The sequence below is a fragment of the Echeneis naucrates genome, chromosome 16 (genome assembly GCF_900963305.1).
Source record: "Echeneis naucrates chromosome 16, fEcheNa1.1, whole genome shotgun sequence".
In the NCBI taxonomy this organism is placed as follows: domain Eukaryota; kingdom Metazoa; phylum Chordata; class Actinopteri; order Carangiformes; family Echeneidae; genus Echeneis; species Echeneis naucrates.
The window spans coordinates 11942222-11962465 of record NC_042526.1 but is presented as its reverse complement, the minus strand read 5'-3'; the positions used below and the strand labels follow the sequence as shown (position 1 = coordinate 11962465).

The window sequence follows — 20244 nt, the reverse complement described above, 5'->3', positions numbered from 1 at the left end:
ACCTCTCAATAAGTTGTGCGCTGCAGTGACTTCAGTCCATTTAACATCCACCCATTAAAACTAATGAGCTATTAGAATCTGACTTTGACCAACTTTAAGGTCAATGTTGGCATTTACGTTCACCATATTTACCTAAGAAGGAAAAAGAAAATGCATTGCCCTACAGGACAGTTTTGATTGACTGTGACATTGTTACTCCAGTGATGATGCTTTTATTCATTATTATTTTATTAATAATATTAAGCCCATATCATCAAAAAACACTTTGGGCTTTTGTCTGTTTTTTCAGACTGTTATCACATGTAAGTGACCAAATTATGGTTTTCAAATTACAAGTAACATCATTAGAGGCCTGAGAAATAATGACATAAATGGTCTGATAAATGCTGAGGCTGTAGAACTGAAAAAGAAAGGATGGCCCTGGGGTTTATGTATTGCTAGTTTAACATTGTGAAGTGTGAATGCCCCAAGGACAGGCCAGAACCCCTGCCATCACATCTTTAAAAAGCACAACAAATTTGTAATAGCCTTCTCCCTGGAGCACAACCGTAGAACCTGCAGTACACTCTTGTGTTACTATATTGACATCTTGTGGAAGTTTCACAATACTGCAGTTGTTTAAAAACTACAAATACTAAAACTAACTAAAAAAAATACTCAACATTTTGGACTCTTAATGATGAAATGAATGAAAAACAAATTACTCAAAATGATTTCTATCCTGAGCGGAATTGCAGAAAACTGCCCGTTGAGAAAAAAAATATAAGAAAATATCATTTAAAAAATAGTATGTTAATATAAACTTTTTAAAAATAGTTTGCAACAAAAGAAATCCCAATTTAAAGTCACAGCTGCCTATAATGTCTGGTAGATGACAAAAGCAGAAACTCTGGTATTGCTCAGTTAGCTCAGAAGTATCCACTTCACTTGTGCTAATATAACATCTGAAGATTTTTCTTATTGTAATTCGGTAACTTCTACATGTAGTAGCAAATAATAATAATAATAATAATAATAATAATAATAATAATTAGAAGTAGAAGAAGAAGGTCACTGAACAGTATTTTTTTCTGCAAAGACAAATTTGAAATTCAGGTGCGTTCAATTACTCTCTAGTTTATGTCTAATTCTGTGAAGTAATGGCCTTTGGCTTTAAAAGGTTTCTTTGATGTATTTCAACAAAGGTGTTGAAATACTATGTGAGAATAATCATCCAAACACACACGTCAACAGGTAATAGGCCTAAACAAATTAATGCCATTTCTTAGCATTTCTTAGCAGTTTTGCAGAGTCCAGATTTAATTTGGGAACCTGCACTGTGTTGCACTAATGTTCAGATTTGTTACAAATCACACTTTTGAGGAGTAATTTCAGGAATAACATTTTAGTTGAAGAAACCTGCAACCTAACATGTAAAATGCTGACATCGTGTTTTGAAAGTTGCTGTTCTCTTTTTGTTAACCAACCAACCCGGAAAGCATCATCGGGGAATTCATGTTGAGAAACTTAAACGCTTGTAGCCTCTTTGGTGCTCAGAAAACAAAATGAAAGTAAAACGTGAGCCATCACGGCCTGTATACACTGTTTGAATGAACATTTGAACTGTCATTGATTACTTCAGCGGTTCTTGAACGCATCCCACTTCCTTAGCTCCACCGGAGGGCTCTCCGTGTTGGATACTCCAGCTTTGTCCTCCTTAAACTGCGGTCCTCGGCTGAGTCTGGCTTTTGCCTGCCGGCAGCTGTGAGCGCCGTGTTTGTACAGGTGATTTTTACATTTCAACGCCGTGAAGTACTCTTTTGGTTTTTAATCCCATCGTCCATAACAGAGCATCAGCAATTATGCTAAATGGGCTAACAGGCTACGTGTGCACTGTTACCACGGAAACGAGCGCAGCGTCGAATAACACGGAGCAATGGCGGCTGCATTAAATCCACAATAAGTTGGAAGTCGCGTTTCCCTTTCAAATAAAGTCTACGTGTGCCTCCAACTGTGGCCGCTTGATGATGGTAACGCGATGGCACAAACACGGCCCAGTTCCTACGAGTCTCAGACCGAGTAAGCGTTTTTGTGTTCTTGCTAAAGTTTTCGTTTAACCCACTTATCCACTGCATTGGCAGGAAAATGTTGAAGGAAAGTTAATTTCTTAGTTCTCACCAAGTTGTCAAAGTGCCCTCAGTTGATTCAGGCCTCAGTGGACTTACATGCATTTCAATTACAAGGTGGTCTCCTGTAATGCGTGTCCTCCATGTTCTGCCAGTCTTGCACCCAGATCCCCACAGAGCATGGGAAGCACCGACGCATCGCCTCCGTCTGTGTCCAACGTGCAGAGTCCAACAAAAACAGGCTGTCCAAAGAGGGATTTTATGATGATGCCTCCAGAGGAGAAGCTCAAACACTTTGACTGCCAGGCTCAGACTCATGAAGGCAACCAAGATGTGCGTACAGTATAAGCTGCTGTGACAATTTTACATGGCTTTCTGTGTTCTAGGGTTAGGGTTAGGGTTTGCTCAGGTGCTGTGCATTCACAACACCTCATGAAGACTTAGATCTTGTATAAATCTTAGCTGCACACTTAAGGCTGTCAATGATAATTATCACTGTTGAGATGCATGTTGCTATTGTGATTATGAGTTTTACTCTGGTTTTGATTGTGTCCATGCTGTTATTGGTATGTGACACAAGAAGCCTGATCCTTTGTGTTCTCTCATACATACATGAACATAGCACTAGAAAGTGTGCAGGTGTGTCTTAATTCCCAGAAATCACAAAAAGATGATCAGACACCTTGATAAGGTGTTAACATGCCCAAACTTTTCAGTAAGAGTTTACCTGAACAGGAGAGGCTGCATCAATATGAATACTAGAATATAGCAGAACCATTACTATATAAAAGGCTGTAACCAGTGAATGCTTTTGATTTTGTGATGTATGACTTATGCATTTAATTGCTTATCATGTTTTTATTCAACAGATTGTAATATTTCTATGGCTTTTGATGCATGGTACAGTGAGACTGAATGCCATTAACCATATTTTCTCAGTTTGACTCTTGCATCCAGGACTTGGTGCGTTATGTGGCTCTGACTAGACTAGTATATGGGAAGAGACATCTGAAACTAGCCCAGGCTCATGTCCGACTGGCAAGAGCATATTTCCGACACAAAGGTAATTTTATTAAGAAAATACTATAAGTATATCCTGACTTCAGATAATATGGTTTGTTTTCAGAAAAGACCACAAAAAACAATCCACCCAATACATTTAACCATTAAATATTTTCTAATCTATCACAGATTTAATTTTTGACTGTCAACAACAAAACAATGATATTCAGATTTAGAGTCAACATGCTATTCAGTTTCCAGTCTATGATTACTTCTTTCCTCAGGCTGGGGACTTCAGGCCCGGGAGCACTGTATTCTGGCCAGGGAGCTACTGTCTGTCTGCTTCACCATCTCCTCCTGCAGCAGTGAAAAACACAAGATCCTCACGTGTGTCCTGAGTGTACACCTCACACAGGGAGGTGCTGCACTGCTTACAGCCAAATATCCTTGTTATTGTGTTTGACAATACTGCATGAATCTACAAGATGAAAATATCCTTGACACTCCCCCACTTTAGAAGAGGCAGAATCTTCTTTTCTGGAGGCAGAGCAAGTTCTTAAGGAGCTTCATCAACACTGTGCCATGAAACAAGAGGACATTATAGAGACTGAGCTGGAAATTTCCACTGGACTATGCAGGTAAAGTAATAAGTTAAAAAAAAAAAAGAAAAAGGTGTAATACCTCTGTATTGTTTCAGTAGCATAGCTCAAGAAAATGTAGGTTAAATAGTAAAAATACAGTAAATTAGAGGCAGTAATGCAACATTTGTAGCTTGTGGTACATGGTGGCAGAATCCACTCATTTTGTGGGAGTAATGTCTGTTAATCAGGTAATTTGCTCTATTTAACTGTTCCTCTTTCAAGTAGTTGTAAAGTTCTTTTTGAGTTTGACCACAAGATGGCAATAGAGTACAGAAGATTTGTATATAATCAACCTCTCAAATTGTTTTACAAGTGGGGGTTTCTGGCTTAGTCATGCTACTAAAACTATATTGTATATATGTGACATAATGTTATGTTCTTTTGTGAACAACAAAAGAAATATTAGGGTTTTGGCTTCCTGAAACCTCCTATTTTCAGTTAAACCTGGTTGCCATCCTCAATTATTCTTTTGTCTAGACGTTCTGTTTCCCTCCTTTAGAGAGTCCTAATTTCAATGTAAAATTTTAGCCATTTTGTTTACACATATTTTCCATATAATGAATTTGTTTATAGCATCAGTGACATAAATGTAATAATGCGAGGGCTCACAAAGATCCAAACCATATGGTTTGGAACAGATTAAAAATTTGTCTGCCATGCTGGAGGCATTAAGCACAGCAGTGTAGACTCTTTGGTTAGCTGTGTGGTAACATAAAAATAACAGCCTCTTCTCATAGCTTAGATTTCTGTTGGTAAAATTAGAAGCATAACATAAAAACAAAGTGTAGTCTTACCTGGGTTGTGAGACCTAATGGCTCTGTTTATTTTGGCCCTGGTTTTTTTAAATGTGAGAGAATTGATTTTGAGAATATGTATTTTGACTCTGTAAAAGTTAATTCTGCATTAATAAGCCTTATCAGCGTCTGGGGTGATCTACACTCATGGGAATTTGTAAATGATGCCATCTTGGTCTATTTCAGAGAGTTTGTTGACATGATGTGTGTAATTGAAAAAATGTGCAGACTCTGGCTGGTGTGTAAGCTTTCTAAATCTCTTTTGTTAGGTGATGACTAAGAATTTGGCATGCTTCTAAAGCTCTGTCAGTCAACACTGTTGTGGTCGAGGGGAATGTTCCCACCAAAGCCTGAAACAATAATGTAAGCTCAACTCCCTTATAGATCCCAGTCCAAATATTCTGCCCAGTTTCAGATCCACACTCAAGGTGTGCTCTTATCAGCCAGATGGAATTGTCTGTCAAGGGACTTCATTTTATGTTTATACATCATGTCAATTGAAATGAACAGCCACCAAGTTTCACGTTCATCAGCTTTGTTTATGTTGCAAGTAACTAGTTGTGCTGCATACACAGCATACATCTGCATCTGCATCTGTTGTCTCATTCTAAAAAAGCTAAATCAACTTTTGTTTCAGATGTAAATATAAAATAATTAAAGCCAGCAGGTTAGGAGGAGGATAGGATAGCATCACTAGCCACACAGGTGATGTTAACATGCAACTGTATTCTTTTACCTAAATCTGCCTTACGAATATAATAAATCAGACTCTTCAGGCAGAGAGTCAACACTACACAGATTTGCTGCCACAGTGTTATGTTTTTGTCCTTCTGTTTTCACTCTGAATTGGCTCAAATATATAATTTTCCAAATGCAAGCCCAGAGCAAATTTACGTCAAACCATGTTCTGGAAACGTTTACAAAAGAGGGCTGTGTGGCTTGCTTGGCAACATATCTACAAATCCTTAATTGTATTAATTCAGTGGCCTTAGGAGTCTTAGTAGATTTCATTGGGATGTGGTATATTACCGTTCTGCCAGGAAGTGCATAAGGATGTAGAGTGAATGAGAGGATAGAGAAGCATTGTCTCTGTCTGGCCATGCAGGCAGAATGGCAGGACTCAAGCCATGCTGGAATGCACTGTAGCTCTGCTTCAGCTCTGCTGCCCTAAAAGGACTTAAGTGCCTGCCTCATGAACACTTAGGAGCGGGGCACTCCTGTTATCCATTACTGCATGTTAGGATAATCTTGGATTCATGGGAATTGTAAAAAAAATAATAAATAAAAGCCTCTGCATTGTTTTAGTAATATGTGCTGCTGACATTTAACCCCTGAGCCAGGACCTTTTGGGAGGGGGGAATCTAAATCTGCGCTCTTACAGATTACTTCCATGTGCATTTTGTAGCCAAATGAACTGTCATTCTGGTGACCACTATACACTATAGTGTGGATATGGAAAGATGAATTATGAAAATTGGTTTTCTATACTACTATGCAACAGCAATATAGTGAGAGATCACATAGTATTGAATTGTGTGCCCTCGGAGACTGACCACCAAACGTGACTGGAGAGCTGAATTAAATTTAGAGTCCATTAGATGATTTGAAGCTGTTAGCTGTTAGCTGAGGTTCCTGATGGATCCAGTGTCCTTGCAGTGATTATTGCAGCTATCATCTCATCTCCTCTCTGTGGCCACCCAAGATCTTGCTCAGTAACAGGCCTTGCAATATTATAGGAAGTAGTTGTCTTTTAAAACAGTGAGGACTGGGCATGCATGCTGGTATACCAAAGCATTGTTATAGTGTTACCTTATTTAGACACCCTAGAATGATTTTTGAATACCCTTTGGGACTTGTTCGTCAGACCCTGGTGTGGAGTATTTAAAGTGAGGGAACTCTAATGAGGAGACAATCTTGAATGAAATACTTATAAAAAGGAGATGTGCAAGCTTTCCCTGTTATATTCTGCTTTGCACCAAACATGCACTGTTAATATAAATGGTTTCACAATATTGCTTTACCATCCTGCTCTGTATAGTAGAACACAGAGGTCATTGTCTTGATGTCTGTCTTTCTGTCTCTGCTTATCTGTGTGTCCTCCCTGCTCTAAAGGATCTATAGGAAACAAAATAAGCCCGACAAGGCCTTAAGCCAGTGTGAGAGGTCACTGAACCTGCTGAAGGACTGTGATAAGCCAGAAAAGACCTGCTCTGTGTATAGGGACATGGCCACCATTGAACAAGACAGAGGTCATTTGGACCAGGCCATTCAGTATCTCTCCAAGGCAAGTGACATACCACTTAGATATAATGCACAACACTTAAACACAACATATATAACCACACGAAGGCTTCCTGGAACAGTGCCATGCTGTGTTGTTAAGTAAAGTTCCTAACCCCTTATTTGCTGATACGCGATCTGCCTCATTTAATGTAGATATTTCTGTTAGGCTCAAACCATTGCTATGAGCCACAGCCTGGAGGAGCTGAAGAAGGCTCAGATCACCCACAGCCTGGCCCTCATCCTTTCTGCTGTACCAGAGCCCCATCACAATGGTGAGTCTATTCAGACAGAGGCAAAAGGCATTTATCAGAGCTGGAATCTCCCATTATCTTCCTATATGTCAAATTCTTTGAGATGATGATATGGAAACCAGACTTATAAGAGGCTTATTGTAATAGCCCTACATGACCGAGTCCACCCATGTCAGTACAATTCACTTGTGCATATGTCTGCTCCATGGTATCTGTAAAGCACCCTGAGAATATTGAAATGATCTGGACACAAAAATGGAACTGCTACTCAAAGGTTTCTGTAGTGATTCTGGAGCAGTATATAATTTAAGAAACTGGTATTATGTCAATTATAGCATTGCTATAAGTTAAGTAGTCACTGTGCATCACTGAGTATTTTTCCTCATGTTGGTTTAGAGTCTGCAGGTCACTACTTTGAGCTGAGTCTAAGTGCATACAGGAACTCTGTAGGTCCACAGGATCCAGCCTTTCTCGCTGCTCAAGATGATTTCTGTCGTTTCCTCCTCATCAATGGCGAACAAGAGGTTAAATACAGACACACACATGCACAAACGCACACATCTACAACATCAGTCAGGTGAGACCACCACTAAGTTTTCCTTTCAAAGCACCTGATATGTTTTCTTTTTCACTTACAGAACCTCAGAAGGTTTTGTTAGCAACACAATTTTTTTTTGTCCCGAGAGCAGCACCATGGAAACACTCCCTCAGAGTTTGTAATTGTCAAGAGGTTAATTCCAACTGTTAAATTGGGTGTGGCTCTTTCTTCTGTTGGTAAGAGATGAATTACCCGTATGTGATGTACCACTGCAGAGATGTGTGGAGATTCAGAGAAACTCAATTACAATGAAGAGATCCACTTTTGGTGACACGAGTGCTGAGGTAGCAGACACCCTTCAGCTGATAGGAAGCATGGAGATGACGGAGGGTAGGATGGTGCAGGCACACAGGACCATGACAAAGGTAATCACATGCAAGAGAACATAAACAGCACAAGCAATCTTGTGATCCCCTGCAAAAGCTTCTTAGAAATCCTGGAAAGCGTAGTAGTTACCGTCATCCTGCATGATGTTTTTCCTGCCAAACTATTCATGGGGGCTGACTAAAAGGCCAGGAGTCAGCAGGTGTGGCCACCTACACCAGTGACAGATGAGGCTTGTCCAAAATACACACCAGAGTCCCTATCATTTCGAGATGAGCTATTTCTGCCATGTCTCTAAAGCTCAGTGCTATCAGAGTTAATGCTAATCTTGGGTGCAAGGTGCAGAGCTGCCCTCCCTGGTGTAAAATATCACACAGAGTGACTTTGTGTTTCCTCAGCTTTGGAAAAAGATTGGCAGTCTGTCAAATGCTTTCAATTAAGGGAACATTGACCTCAATTAGTGTGGTATCCCAAGTTGTTCTTTGGGACAAAGGTGACATTCTTATATCTTCCAGCACACATGCATTGAACAAACAACAGCTTTTCACCAGATTTATTTGTGTGCAAACTCTATAGCTGTTACTGTTTTGATTTGTTATGTAAGGAGTGATTTTGTTTTTCACATACAGTATGACTGCACGTTTTCCCAATGAGCTAATTTCTGCCCTCAAACACACTAAAAAAACACCCTCAAAGGGGGGTTTCTTCAAACTGGTAACTACATGCCTGTAAGTGAAGAAGGCTGGTTGCTATGTTGTTTTGTTATGGCATCCAAGTGTGAGGGGTCCAAATATGACAGGGTATATCAGAGCTCACTCTCTCTAACCACATCCACGTAGTAACCTTTCTAAAGTGCCCTGACACAGAGCAGACATGTCCGGACATTTTTTTTCCCTGTCATTGTGACACCATCTGCACAGTGACTAAGTTTTGTTTTTCCGACGGAAAATTAATACAGTATGTCCCCTCAAAACAAACATTTAGAACAATGGCACACACAGAAAAACACACTTCACATTTCCCCTCTCCTCTGGAGTATTCCTGAAAAAAAAGAAAAAAAAGGCCTTCCATTACGTCAACCTTAGCAACAGTGAAAACAGACGTGACACAAGATGGATCTGTTGCAGATTACAAAGAGTTTTACTTTCCACGGTGAAAAGGGAAACTTTCATTCCCCCTCCCTGATTTAGCAAAGTTCAGGTTCTTTTTACATCTTTACATCATTATTTCTGATGTTTGCATATATGACAGACAGGCAGCCTTTCATAGTGTCTATTGTGTCACCATGGGAACTGTGCAGTCATAGACATGTGTTTGTAGTCTAAAGTTCAGACTTTTCAGGATTTGGTTTAATAATGTAACATTTTCTGATGTCGTAAAGTTAGGCAATGATTGCTGATTCCACCCATTTGATTAGACCAAATTAAATGTAGAGAGGAAAAGTCCAGTGTTGTGTGGACTCAGGCTGGTCTTAATTATTTTGAGTTAACAAATCCAAAATCTTGTGTTGCAGGTTTTGGGTGCTTGTAATAAATCTTGCAGATCCCCCTTGTTAACTGGACACTTGGAGTAGTTTGCACAGGTGTTATCCAAAGCTTGGACTGCTGCAGTGGTTATTTTCAGATGTTTAGTGCATTGACATGTTGCTAGGAAGTATTTATTCCCCTCTGAGCACAAGTTGTACCTCTTATCTTCCATTGACCACTTATTCTACTGTCATTATTTTATTTTTAATTTTAGTGCCTGGAAATACAGAGTTTGATGTATGGTCCTCAGCACAAGAAGACGAAAGCTACACAAAAAGCTGTGGATATGTTGGCTCGGTAAATATGCACAGCTCTTACTTTTATTTGCAAGTATCTTATATTAATATATTGGGAGAAGGGGGGAACAACAATAAGCAAGCGATGTAACCAAGTACTGTATGCTCTGCAGGGCACCAGTAGTGGCTGAGAGGCTCCAGAGGCATGGTAAAAAGAAAACAAAGTGTCAAACATTTTCAGTCTCACCTTCTAGCGCCAATGATGGAAATTCAATGTCTGACTCCTGAAAGCTTTAAAAAAAAAAAAACCAACCAACATCTCCCAGTAACTTTGAGGGTTTGGACCACAAACTAGTGACATTTTGTTGTTTGTTTTGATCAGTTTCGACTGAAAGTTAGCTTCTATTTCATTGCCCTGATCATGATGATCTTTGAAGAAAAACTCTTACACAGAAGACATATCCACAAAAGGTTTTAATTGTCTTAAGGAAGTAGTCCATTTCCAAGGAAGGGCTGGAACGACTGTCAACCAAAGCAGTAATGTTATGGGTTATGTTAAGTAGAAATAATGTCAATTAAAGCAAAGACCTTTGGTTATCCATGGTGACTGATACTTATTTAGCACACTTACTGAATATTGCTTAGATATCACTTGATTTTCTGAATGTTTGCGTACAAAAATCATGTACACTATGAAATGGCACATGGTTTCCAGAGTACACTGTGTACACGCCCAACAAATATTCCTTAATTTAAGTTTTAATTTTAATTTTTTTTTTAATTACTGCAGTTCATAAATGGGAAAATGTAAGCGAATCTGCTGTATCTGGCACTTCAATGCGACAAATATTTTATCTTCTGCTTAGTTTTTATTTAATTTCTAACAATGAATAAAAGCATGGCATTCAGATTTAACTTTGTTATTATTTTAACATGATAGAGCCAAAATGCCCGTCCGTGACGACACTGCTCAGTGGTTGGTAAGCACTCATTACAATAACCACAGTGCAATTAACATTTCCTCTCCCTGCAACTAGCACACAACAAAGCAAACCGTAGTGAACATCCAGTGCCACTAAGCTAATGAGCCAAAAATAGTCATGGTCATGAACACACTGTTATGTCAGACCAGAGGTGATTTTTTTTTTTTTTTTTTTAAGCTAACACTGTGAAAAGTAAATGGTGCCATAACATATATTAAAACCGGATGTGATTATATTTTCTCTAATATTAGTGCTGCATTAATTCTTTTCTTTTTTCTTACTATTTTCTTTTCAAAGTGACACCAAACCTCCTCTGGCATTCTAAGCAGTACAGTCTAACATTTTGAATCCCAAACTCTACCACTTGTTCAGAGCTAAATGTTCACCATTCAATATAGTATATAATATTAGAAATGTACATTATTCAAAATGTGTAATTAAGTTATTTAATCTGTCAACACCTAACTCTTTTAAGTGTCACATTTACTTGCACTACACTTTCATTCAAAACTTGCCATATTTTTCCTGACTCCACAACAAAGACAGTTACATGACTATATTCTGAACAAATTAGCAACTGCTCCTTAAAATAAACCATGTTGGGCTTGCAGGATGCAGTATTAAGTTGCGAAATTCCATTCGAATGCAGTGCCCAAAACGAAAGAAAAATGAAAGGCCCAGTCTGCCTTTGTAGAGTTGTACAGCACCACTTTACTCCACCCATCATATCCCTATGTCTCTCTGCACTAAACCTTGAGCAGTTAGACGAAACATGGTAGGCACAACACTATGTGTTTGTTGGGTTAATGGTGTGCTGTAAACTGCAGTAGCGGCTGTTTAAGCTGGGTAGCACAAGATAATAGAAAAATAGAGAAATCTAGAGTGTAAACAAAACTAAATATAAAGTATGAAAGCGTAACACATACCAGTGCAACACTCCATCAGTATTAACTACTATAAGAATAATTCTAATTTAATTCTACTCATATTAGTTAGCATTGAGTATTATTAAAAGAAATGTTTCCCTTAATGAATACCATGGAATATATTTGTATTAATCTGGTTATTTTAACCAGATAACAAAGTTTGCTTTGATCATGAGGTGCAGTTAGGTACACCAAGTTTTAGATAAACTCCAATTAGGTAGAGTAAAAGAGCAAACCAAAATCAAAGCTTAACTGCAAACATTACATCGTTATTATAGTGTTTACAGTCAGCACTGATGCCACATGTGATCAAAACAACTTCTATATGTGCACTTAAGGGAAGTGATACACTTTCGGACTGAATTTGCTCTTAGTCATCTGTTGGGCTTTCAAGGTAAATTGTAGCAACTCTTTTCTCTTGAGGAATCTTTACTGGGGTCTCTGGGATTTGAGGTTGCAGCCCTTGTCCTGCTGACGCGTCAGAATGGCTGCTCTGTACATCCATCTGGAAGGTGAAGGACTTCTCTGATGGGCTGAGTTTGATGTATTTTTCAGTGATTTCAGACACAGATTCTCTTATATTTGAGCCTTCAAACTCTTCACCATGACCTACATCCTCTCCTTTGGTCACTCTGAAGCTGTACTCTCCTCCTGCTGCACCCTGGAAGGTTTTCTCAAGCTCTAGGTTAGACGATCTGAGAGCTGCGACAATCTGCTCCTCAGACAGATCATCCTCTGGCTCCAGGAGTCCTGAATCTTCTAAAGTTTGAGAGACGTTTAGCTCTGCAACTATAGTCATGGTTCCGTTGTCATTTGACTGCTGCACTTTTTTCACATCAACAGCCACATTCTGTGGAATTTCACTGCTCACCTTTGTGAGGAAAGACAACTCCTCCCTCAGTGGACCAGAAACTGAGCTTTGTAGCTTCTCTAGTGCTCCCTTTAGCTGTTCTTTGGGATCCAAAGAGTCCTCTCTCAGGAACTCAAGCACCGACTCCTGCACAACAGGGGAGACGCGGACCTCTTCTTCAATTATGCATTCTGGAAAGCTCTCTTTGACACCTGGCAGGAACTTGTATTCGTCACTTTCCTCTACGATCGTTCTTTTCAGTGGAAAACTCTCATCTTGATAATACCTTTCATCTGACAGGTCATCTACAAGACCATAATGGCCATATGAGGTAATGCCACTACCCTCCTCGGCTTCAGAAAGGTTGTCATCTGGGGTTGACACATAATACTCATGAGGTTCTTGCTCATGGGAGAAATACGGAGATTCACTCTGTCTAGAAACCTCTTCAACATGAACAGATCTACCTCTGGTGTGATCTGTGTCTGTCATTGGGGATTTCATCGCATGTTCATCACCACTCTGAACATGAACATTAAGAGGGACATTTTCTAACTCCTCAATTTGGAAATAAGTTGAGGAGGGCTCATAAAAGATAGATCTGGACTTCTGTTCAACTTCAAGGTCTTCATCGCTGTAAGAATCTATTGGTTCCTCGATGATTTCCACATTGACAGACTTATTTTGCAGGGTCTCAGCTCCCTGCAATTCACTCAGCAGATTCTTAATCATGCCTCCTGTTGCTGTGTCCTTGATGTCCTCCAGTGACACCTTCTTCACACCTTGGCCCAGAAGTTCCTCCAGGGTAGAGTCCTCAGAAACATCCAGCTCTTCCTCCACTTTGGACTCTAGGACAATCTGTGTTTTAGTCGTGCCATCCTCCTGCTGAGTTTTCTCCACATGATACCGAACCTTGGAGTCTCCTGATGAACAAACACTAGCTTCCAAACCTGCTGGTTTCATTGCTCTCTCAACGATATCCTCTACGGACACAGAATCCAATATCTTTTTCGCACCTGGCTCTATTTTCTCTTTGTCTCTGAACTTGCCGTAATCTATCTCGGCGTCACCTGACAGCTGCTTTTTGCCTGCTGCTTCAGTTTTCGTGCTCAGGGTCATCATTGGCGGAGACACCATTCGCACTGATTTGGTTTCAGCAGTGGAGGACTTGACCGGACTGCTAGTGTTCTCCACCTGAGAGACCGTTTTGATTTTCACAGTTTTCTCCTCTGTTGTTGTTGTTTTCTGCACAACTTGACCCCCAGGCTTTTCAGTCGGGGGTGTGTGTTTGTCTTTAGCAGCATCTGTGGTCGTTGTGGTAGTTGTAGCGGGGGTGGCAGCAGTGGCCCGAGCTTTGGCAAATGAGATCATGTCCCTTCTTGATGCAGGACTTTGATAACGATCTCTACCTGCAACTGAAATGGGAATGACCCTAGAGGGACTTATGGACCCAGAGGGCGGCACAGTGGACCTTCTCAGGCTTGACACTGGCGGTGTGTACCTGATGTCCATATGCTGCCTGGTGTGTAAAATTGAAGCTCTGGGTGTGTAGGGTTGGGCCGGCATCTTGATATCTGAGGCAGAGAAGGAATTAGCAGATGTAACTACATGATGCATAATACATTTCCTGTTTACTTCACTTATTTAACATTGTTTAATATATAAATACATGTTCATTTATTCTGTGGAAAGCCTTAACACCATTTAAGGTGTTCTCTTGTGATCTATTGAGATCAGTACAGTACCTATTATTCTTTCTCTCTGATGCTGATTCACTCTCCTGTGGGCATCTGGTATTCCCACGTTCTGTCCCTCCAGGAGAGCCCTGTGCAAAGAAGAAACACATACTACATAAGGCAGTCGGGTTGTATACAGTTGCTTATCCCGCTGCTTTAACTCAATATTTTTTTGATGGAAATGGAGACGAAAAGACAAATGCAACTACCTCACAAGATGGTGTATATCATTCAGCTCTGCCATCTCAACTCTCAGACTAAACGCAACAGGCTTACAAGATGGTATGAATCCAGGACCTGGCCATGTAAGGCAGTAATCAGCAAAAAGGTAACAAGCCACTGTCATGTAATAAAGACCCTGTAGTAAATTGTTTACGCATTTCACCTTACCTTTGCTCTGCTTAATTAAACATAAAAGAGAAACGTCCATCAAAAATGAACAACCTGTCCCAAGAGCGTCTTCCCAAAGACTGACCTAAAAATAACAGCTACAATACGGGGCTGTCCACACAACCCAGTGATTCCCAAAGCAAAAGCTGACTCGTGACCAATACAGAAACAGATACCAAGGCGACGTCTCTGAACAAACATTCTGTCTATTCCAAAAATTCAAAACAAACCAGATGTGCTGTTGGAAAATTTGCAATACACAGACAGACTAGAATAGACAGTCTTATAAATAACTCCTTTGGATTTGCCTTAATACTAATTTAATGTTGATTAACCTTAACAATAGTCCTGTAGACTGTTCAGATGTCCTGACAAATGAGCTAAGGGTTTATGATAATATGATATTACAGCGAATAATTGAACAAAAACAACCACAGATTATCTTTGAATGTGAAAATACCGTATGTTTTAACAGCTATAAAAATAACTTTGTCTTTCAGTAAAAATAGTCTGTCAGTGTGTGACCAATGTTAGGATCATGAAAACCGCATACCAAGCTATTACAAGAAATTGGATGCCAAATATGGTTAGCCTTTTCGTATGTATTAAGTATGCAAATATCACTGCAAAAGACGATTATACCTTTCAGAAGTCACCAGTAACGCCTGCTATTTCCCCCTCAGCCAAATTAAAATGACTGCTGGGCATATCCTGCCCAAACTGTGAATTTACGACTGTTTTGACTGAACAACTGACAAAGTCAATCTCATCACCTGTAGGCAGCCACCTCCATGCCCAGATCCATCTTAACCTGGAGAAGGTGCTGGTGTTCTTTCATCTTCTCTGCTATGGTGTCAGCCATGATGTTCCTCTCGCGCTCCAGCTGCTCAATGATCATCTGGAGGAGGAAACAAGCACAGAACAAAACCAAAGTTTTTACTTCATTTACAATTCTATTTGTCAATTGGGTATTGTAGTAAAATTGGAAATAATGAAGCCATTCAGTAAATGAATGAGTAACCACCTGCAACGTTGTTAACTAAACAAGTTTTATCTGTTTGAGTCAAACGTGCTTGTAGCATTTACCATTGTATCATCAAAGTTATTAAATGTCCAGACCACTGACTCACTCCAGGGACTTTTCACCAGAGGGACCAGAAAACCTGGTCAGTTCCAAATTTTAACCTGGATGAATCCTGGAGAAAGCACACAGTGCAGAGCCAGTGTGGTCATTTGTAAGTCCTGACCTGCTTGGTGTTCCATCTTTAGGAGGCTAATGAGGATTTGTCAGTCTGACAGCTAATTGGTTTAAGATACTGGTGTAATCTCACAAATGCAAAGTCCTGGGAAGATGGTGTGTGTGTTCACTTGCTGAAACTCCTTTCAATCCTTTCAAACTGAGGCCAAATGTTGTATTCAAGATGCATTATTTCTGCAGTTTACTGCTGGCTGCCATAATGTACCCAAACAGGCAGAATTAGATTCATTTTAGAGGAACCATTCAGAGTGAAGCCAGAGTGGGGTTGGTAACAGGATGTCACACATCATAGCTATTCCTGATATAAATGGCAGCAATAATTATTGGTCCTGGCAGCTGTCTCTGGGGGCGGTGGGTGTGGCACGGTGAAGACAGAGCCGCTGCTCTGTGGGACACTCTGGGAAAATGTACATTTTTTCTGTCCGTTTTCTGTCCTCTCACCTGATATTCACTGAAGTCCACGTGAAATTTTTCCTGCATGTGCATGAGTTCTTCTTCAAGACGCATCTGGACCTGGCCCTGTTTTTCCGCTTCTCTGCGTAATTTGTCCAGCTCTGAGGCGTACAGCATCTTCTCCCTCTGCAGCTCAGCCAGCATGGCCTGGTCCGCTTTGATGGACTGCTCCATCTCCTCCACCTTCTGCTGGTACATCTCAAAGGTCTGAATCCACCCCTCGGACACACCCCGGGCGTACTCCTGCACTTCCTCCGTGGAGGCCACCGCGGGCCCTCGGTAGGTTTGGGTGATGATGGGCACCACCCGGGCCTCCACATGCCGCCGGAGCTGGTCCTTCTCCTGCCTCTGCGCGTCCTCCAAGCTCTGGTACTCGGTCTCCAGCCGGAGCAGGCGCTGCTGGAGCTCTCCGTTGGTCTTCAGAGCGCAGTGGAGCTCACTCTCGCAGTCCTTGAGCTCTCCACTGATGTCTCTGCACACCTCGGTCTGCTCGCTGCACACAGACCGGACCATCTGCAGCTCCCTCCACAGCTTCTCCCGCTCCATCTCCGCCTGGGACTTCTCCAGGGACAGCTGGCCCACCATCCTCCGCAGCTCCCGCATTTCAGCCTTGTAGCTGGGCTCCAACTCCGCCGTCTTCGTCAGCCGGAGTTTGTTGATTTCTGCGATCAGATGCGCGTTTTCTTGCTCCAGCTGCTTGGTCCGGGACAGATACTGGCCGAGTCGGCTGTTCAGCTGCTGCAGCTGCTGTTTTTCGCTCTCAAAAGTTCTCTTGAAAGGCAACATCGTGGCATCTAACGATTAAAAACTAACGTGTCCGGTCCGAATCGGGCTTCTTAACAGCAGACTGACGCGTCTGTGTCTGGGGGGCCAAACTGCGATGTCACTTGCGATCAGCGGCCTTTGACAAGTGCAGGAGGAGGCGGAGGGCGTGTCCGGCTCACAGGAGCGTCCCGGGGCGGCCCCGGCAGATGTTGTGCTGCATTTAAGGGCTGTCAGAAATATCAAAACTGATCAAGGAACGATAAGAGCGAACACACGGCGAGGTGCTGTGAAGTAACTCTACAATCAAGTTGGCCCCTTCGATGCGCATCAAACTGGGTCTGTTGTGTAAAAGTTAGGCTATTTGGTGTAACTATATTTTATGTCCATATTCATCTTTAATGTCGGACGTTTTGCTTTAATAGAGGTATTCATCAATAAGTTAGCATGTCTTATACAATTGTATTCCTCTTAGTTGTGAGTACAGTAACAGAGTGTTTGTTGTCACGATCGGTTGCTTCCATTTTGTGCTGTTTAATTCGATCTCATCACATTTCAGAGGAAAGAAAAAATTACCTTACCTACCAAATGCACATTCAAAACCCAATATTATTAAATATCACTAAGGATAAAGAAATTATATATGGCTTAAAAAATATGTTCTGCCAAATAGACCATTGCTTGTGTTATTTTGCTAATAATTTCTTCAAACAACACGGATTTTCTTTATAGATCAGAAACCTTTCACAAAAACAGGTTTTTGTTACCTTATGATTTATAACCCCCCCCCCCCCCCCAAAAAAAAAGGTTAATAAATAAGAAAAAAAAAAATTATAAAAAAGTAGTTCAGTCTGCTCATCGGGATTTTAAAACTGTGACCATAGACTGTTGAAGTGGACATGTCAGGGTGTCCATTTGTACGAATAAGAAATCAATTGGAATGAAAGTCTATGGGAAAACGTCCTCAATTTTTACATAGTTAATGACCTCAGTAATCATTCTTCAAATGGGTGCATGATATACATTTAGTTATCTTCAAGTTTGGATCAATACAACATGGTGTTTAATTTTTTAAAACTTACTCTCATTCAGAGGAAAATGAAAGGGCTGGAAGAGGGCGTGGCTTCCCTGTGATTGACAGGCTGTCCCAAAAATATTGATCTGGCTGATAATCAGGACAGAGAGCCATTCTCCCTCCTCCTCAGCTCCACCTTCCCCTCCAGATCTGCTTTCCTCTAGTGACAAACACATCAAGATGGCGATGGGTAAATTAGAAACTCAGGACCTCCAAACAGCAGCTCAAAAACCCAGGAGAGACATCGGAGGCTTTCCTATTCGACTGTGTCGAGATGTTTGAGACCTGAAAGGTGTGATCACATTTACTACAGGTACGTGAATGCATCACCAGTTTCCCATATCGGTTTGTCTCCACTATGTGGACAAAGAGTGAAGGAGCAGGATCTGTTTTCCTGAGTCCTGAACCTGAACCCTGATCTGGAAACGGAGTGGAGTGACAGCGACATGAGTGAGGGCGAAGCTGTGCTGATTACTGGTAAAGAAACAATCACTCAATAACTATCAGTACAACTCTGTGACTGCTCATCTTCAGCCTCTTGGTGTTCCTCAGGGTTTGGACCTTTCCGACAGTTCCTGGTGAACCCGAGCTGGAGATTAGCTCAGGTAATGGTTCAAAACAAAAAGTTCTAATGTAATGATGATAAAACGCTGATTTATGTTCATGTGTGAAAATAAGCCCAGAATAAGGAAGAGATTTCATTCCGTCTTTCTCTCCATAATATGAGTCCATTGTAACTGAAGTCAAATGTCTGACTGTTTGTGTTGTAGAGGCTGAAGTTGGTCGGACTGGGACGGCGGATTGATGTTCATGTGAAGGAGCTGCCTGTGACTTACGTTAAAACTCAGCAAATCATTGCTGACATTTGGCAAACCTTCAATCCAAAGGTAAAATCTAGTCTTTGACTCAAGCTAGCCAGCAATTTTTTTTATTTTTTTATATGAAGCTGTCAGAATATTGTATCATTTAGTTTCACCGTTCAATTTGAATAATTTCTTTGTTTCCATACATGCAGATTCCTGTGATGTTTCAAAGACTAAATAAACTTGTAACTCTAAGTTTATCGATTAAGTCCATTTAAATCTATTTTGCACATAAACACTGCAATCAAACCAAAAGTGGCCTCAACCAGTTTACTTCTAAAGTTTGCCAAAGGTTTTAAAATTGTTCCAAAAACTACAGATGACGTCCATAAGCATTTAGAGTAATGTCTCATGTGAACGTTTTGTGTCTGTGTGTCCCAGTTTGCGGTACATCTGGGAATATCCAGGGGCTCCAGTGTTGTTATCTTGGAGCAAACAGCGACAAATTGTGGTTACAGAGACAGAGATGTGTGCGGTTTCTGTCCTGAAACTCAGTGCTGTGTGGAGGGAGGACCGGAGAAACTCTGCTCAGTGATTAACATGAGGGCTGTTTCCAAAAAGTTCAGAGAAGCAGGGATGGATGTCCTTTGTTCAAGAGACGCTGGCAGGTGGGCAGGAGGTCCTGTTGTGTCTAGTCAGACGCACAAGTATGTAACACAACCAGATCATGCTTTCTGTCTTTGTTTTTTTTTCAGGTTCCTGTGTGACTTTGCATATTACTGCTCACTGTATCATGGGCAGGGGAGGGCAGCGCTCATCCACATTCCCACATCTGGTAGCCTGGCCTCCATCGACAGACTGGTACCACTGCTGCAGAGCCTCATTCAGACCATGCTCAACCAGCTGGGTGACCCTTCAGGAGCAGCACGAACAGAGACAAGTGATTCGTCAGCAGCCGCACCCAGGTAGATCTCCTCTGACAGCTCACAGATGGGAAGCCACGTCTTAAAGGGAATCAAAGTACAACGAGCAGACAAAGTTCTCATTCATTTGTTTATTCAAAATTTCAGAAGAAAAAGAAAATACAAGAAATTCTCAGATACACATTTGGAAGATGGCATGTCAAAAAATACACCATCTCAGCTATAGGTGTGAAAAATGTTGAGGCCTTAGATACAGAGTTTGAAAAAAGACAGTCTTGTGAAGGTTTTTGATTATTTCTCTCTCCAATCAGGTAATGAACACACA

General features: G+C 41.0%; 2 protein-coding genes and 1 long non-coding RNA gene across 6 annotated transcripts; 2 read left to right on the top strand and 1 right to left on the bottom strand.

The window, feature by feature from the left end:
- Positions 1–1663: 1663 nt before the first annotated feature.
- Positions 1664–20033, top strand: ttc23 (tetratricopeptide repeat domain 23). Of its 4 annotated transcripts, XM_029522759.1 has the most exons (13): positions 1667–2058; positions 2273–2438; positions 3045–3168; positions 3392–3548; positions 3620–3745; positions 6655–6826; positions 6992–7097; positions 7473–7600; positions 7890–8039; positions 9739–9821; positions 9934–9968; positions 19438–19664; positions 19752–20033. In XM_029522759.1, the coding sequence occupies exons 1-12, from the start codon at positions 2018–2020 to the stop codon at positions 19542–19544; spliced, it is 1395 nt and encodes a 464-aa protein (XP_029378619.1). In that variant the 5' UTR covers positions 1667–2017; the 3' UTR covers positions 19545–19664; positions 19752–20033. The 4 variants fall into 4 exon arrangements, with proteins under 4 accessions (XP_029378620.1, XP_029378619.1, XP_029378618.1 ...); XM_029522760.1 differs by lacking the exons at positions 19438–19664; positions 19752–20033 and having other exon boundaries at positions 1664–1764; positions 2261–2438; positions 9934–10908; XM_029522758.1 differs by lacking the exons at positions 19438–19664; positions 19752–20033 and having other exon boundaries at positions 2261–2438; positions 6664–6826; positions 9934–10908.
- synm (synemin, intermediate filament protein) lies at positions 10879–17218 on the bottom strand. The gene is made up of 4 exons (XM_029522756.1): positions 16345–17218; positions 15419–15543; positions 14265–14344; positions 10879–14093 (listed from the first exon to the last, which is right to left on the bottom strand). Exons 1-4 carry the CDS (start codon positions 17140–17142, stop codon positions 12040–12042), a joined length of 3057 nt encoding a protein of 1018 aa, XP_029378616.1. The 5' UTR covers positions 17143–17218; the 3' UTR covers positions 10879–12039.
- On the top strand, positions 18495–19110 carry LOC115056380 (uncharacterized). Its single transcript, XR_003841789.1, has 3 exons — positions 18495–18670; positions 18746–18798; positions 18964–19110. It is a non-coding gene; the product is annotated as an uncharacterized LOC115056380 (long non-coding RNA).
- Positions 20034–20244: the final 211 nt, after the last annotated feature.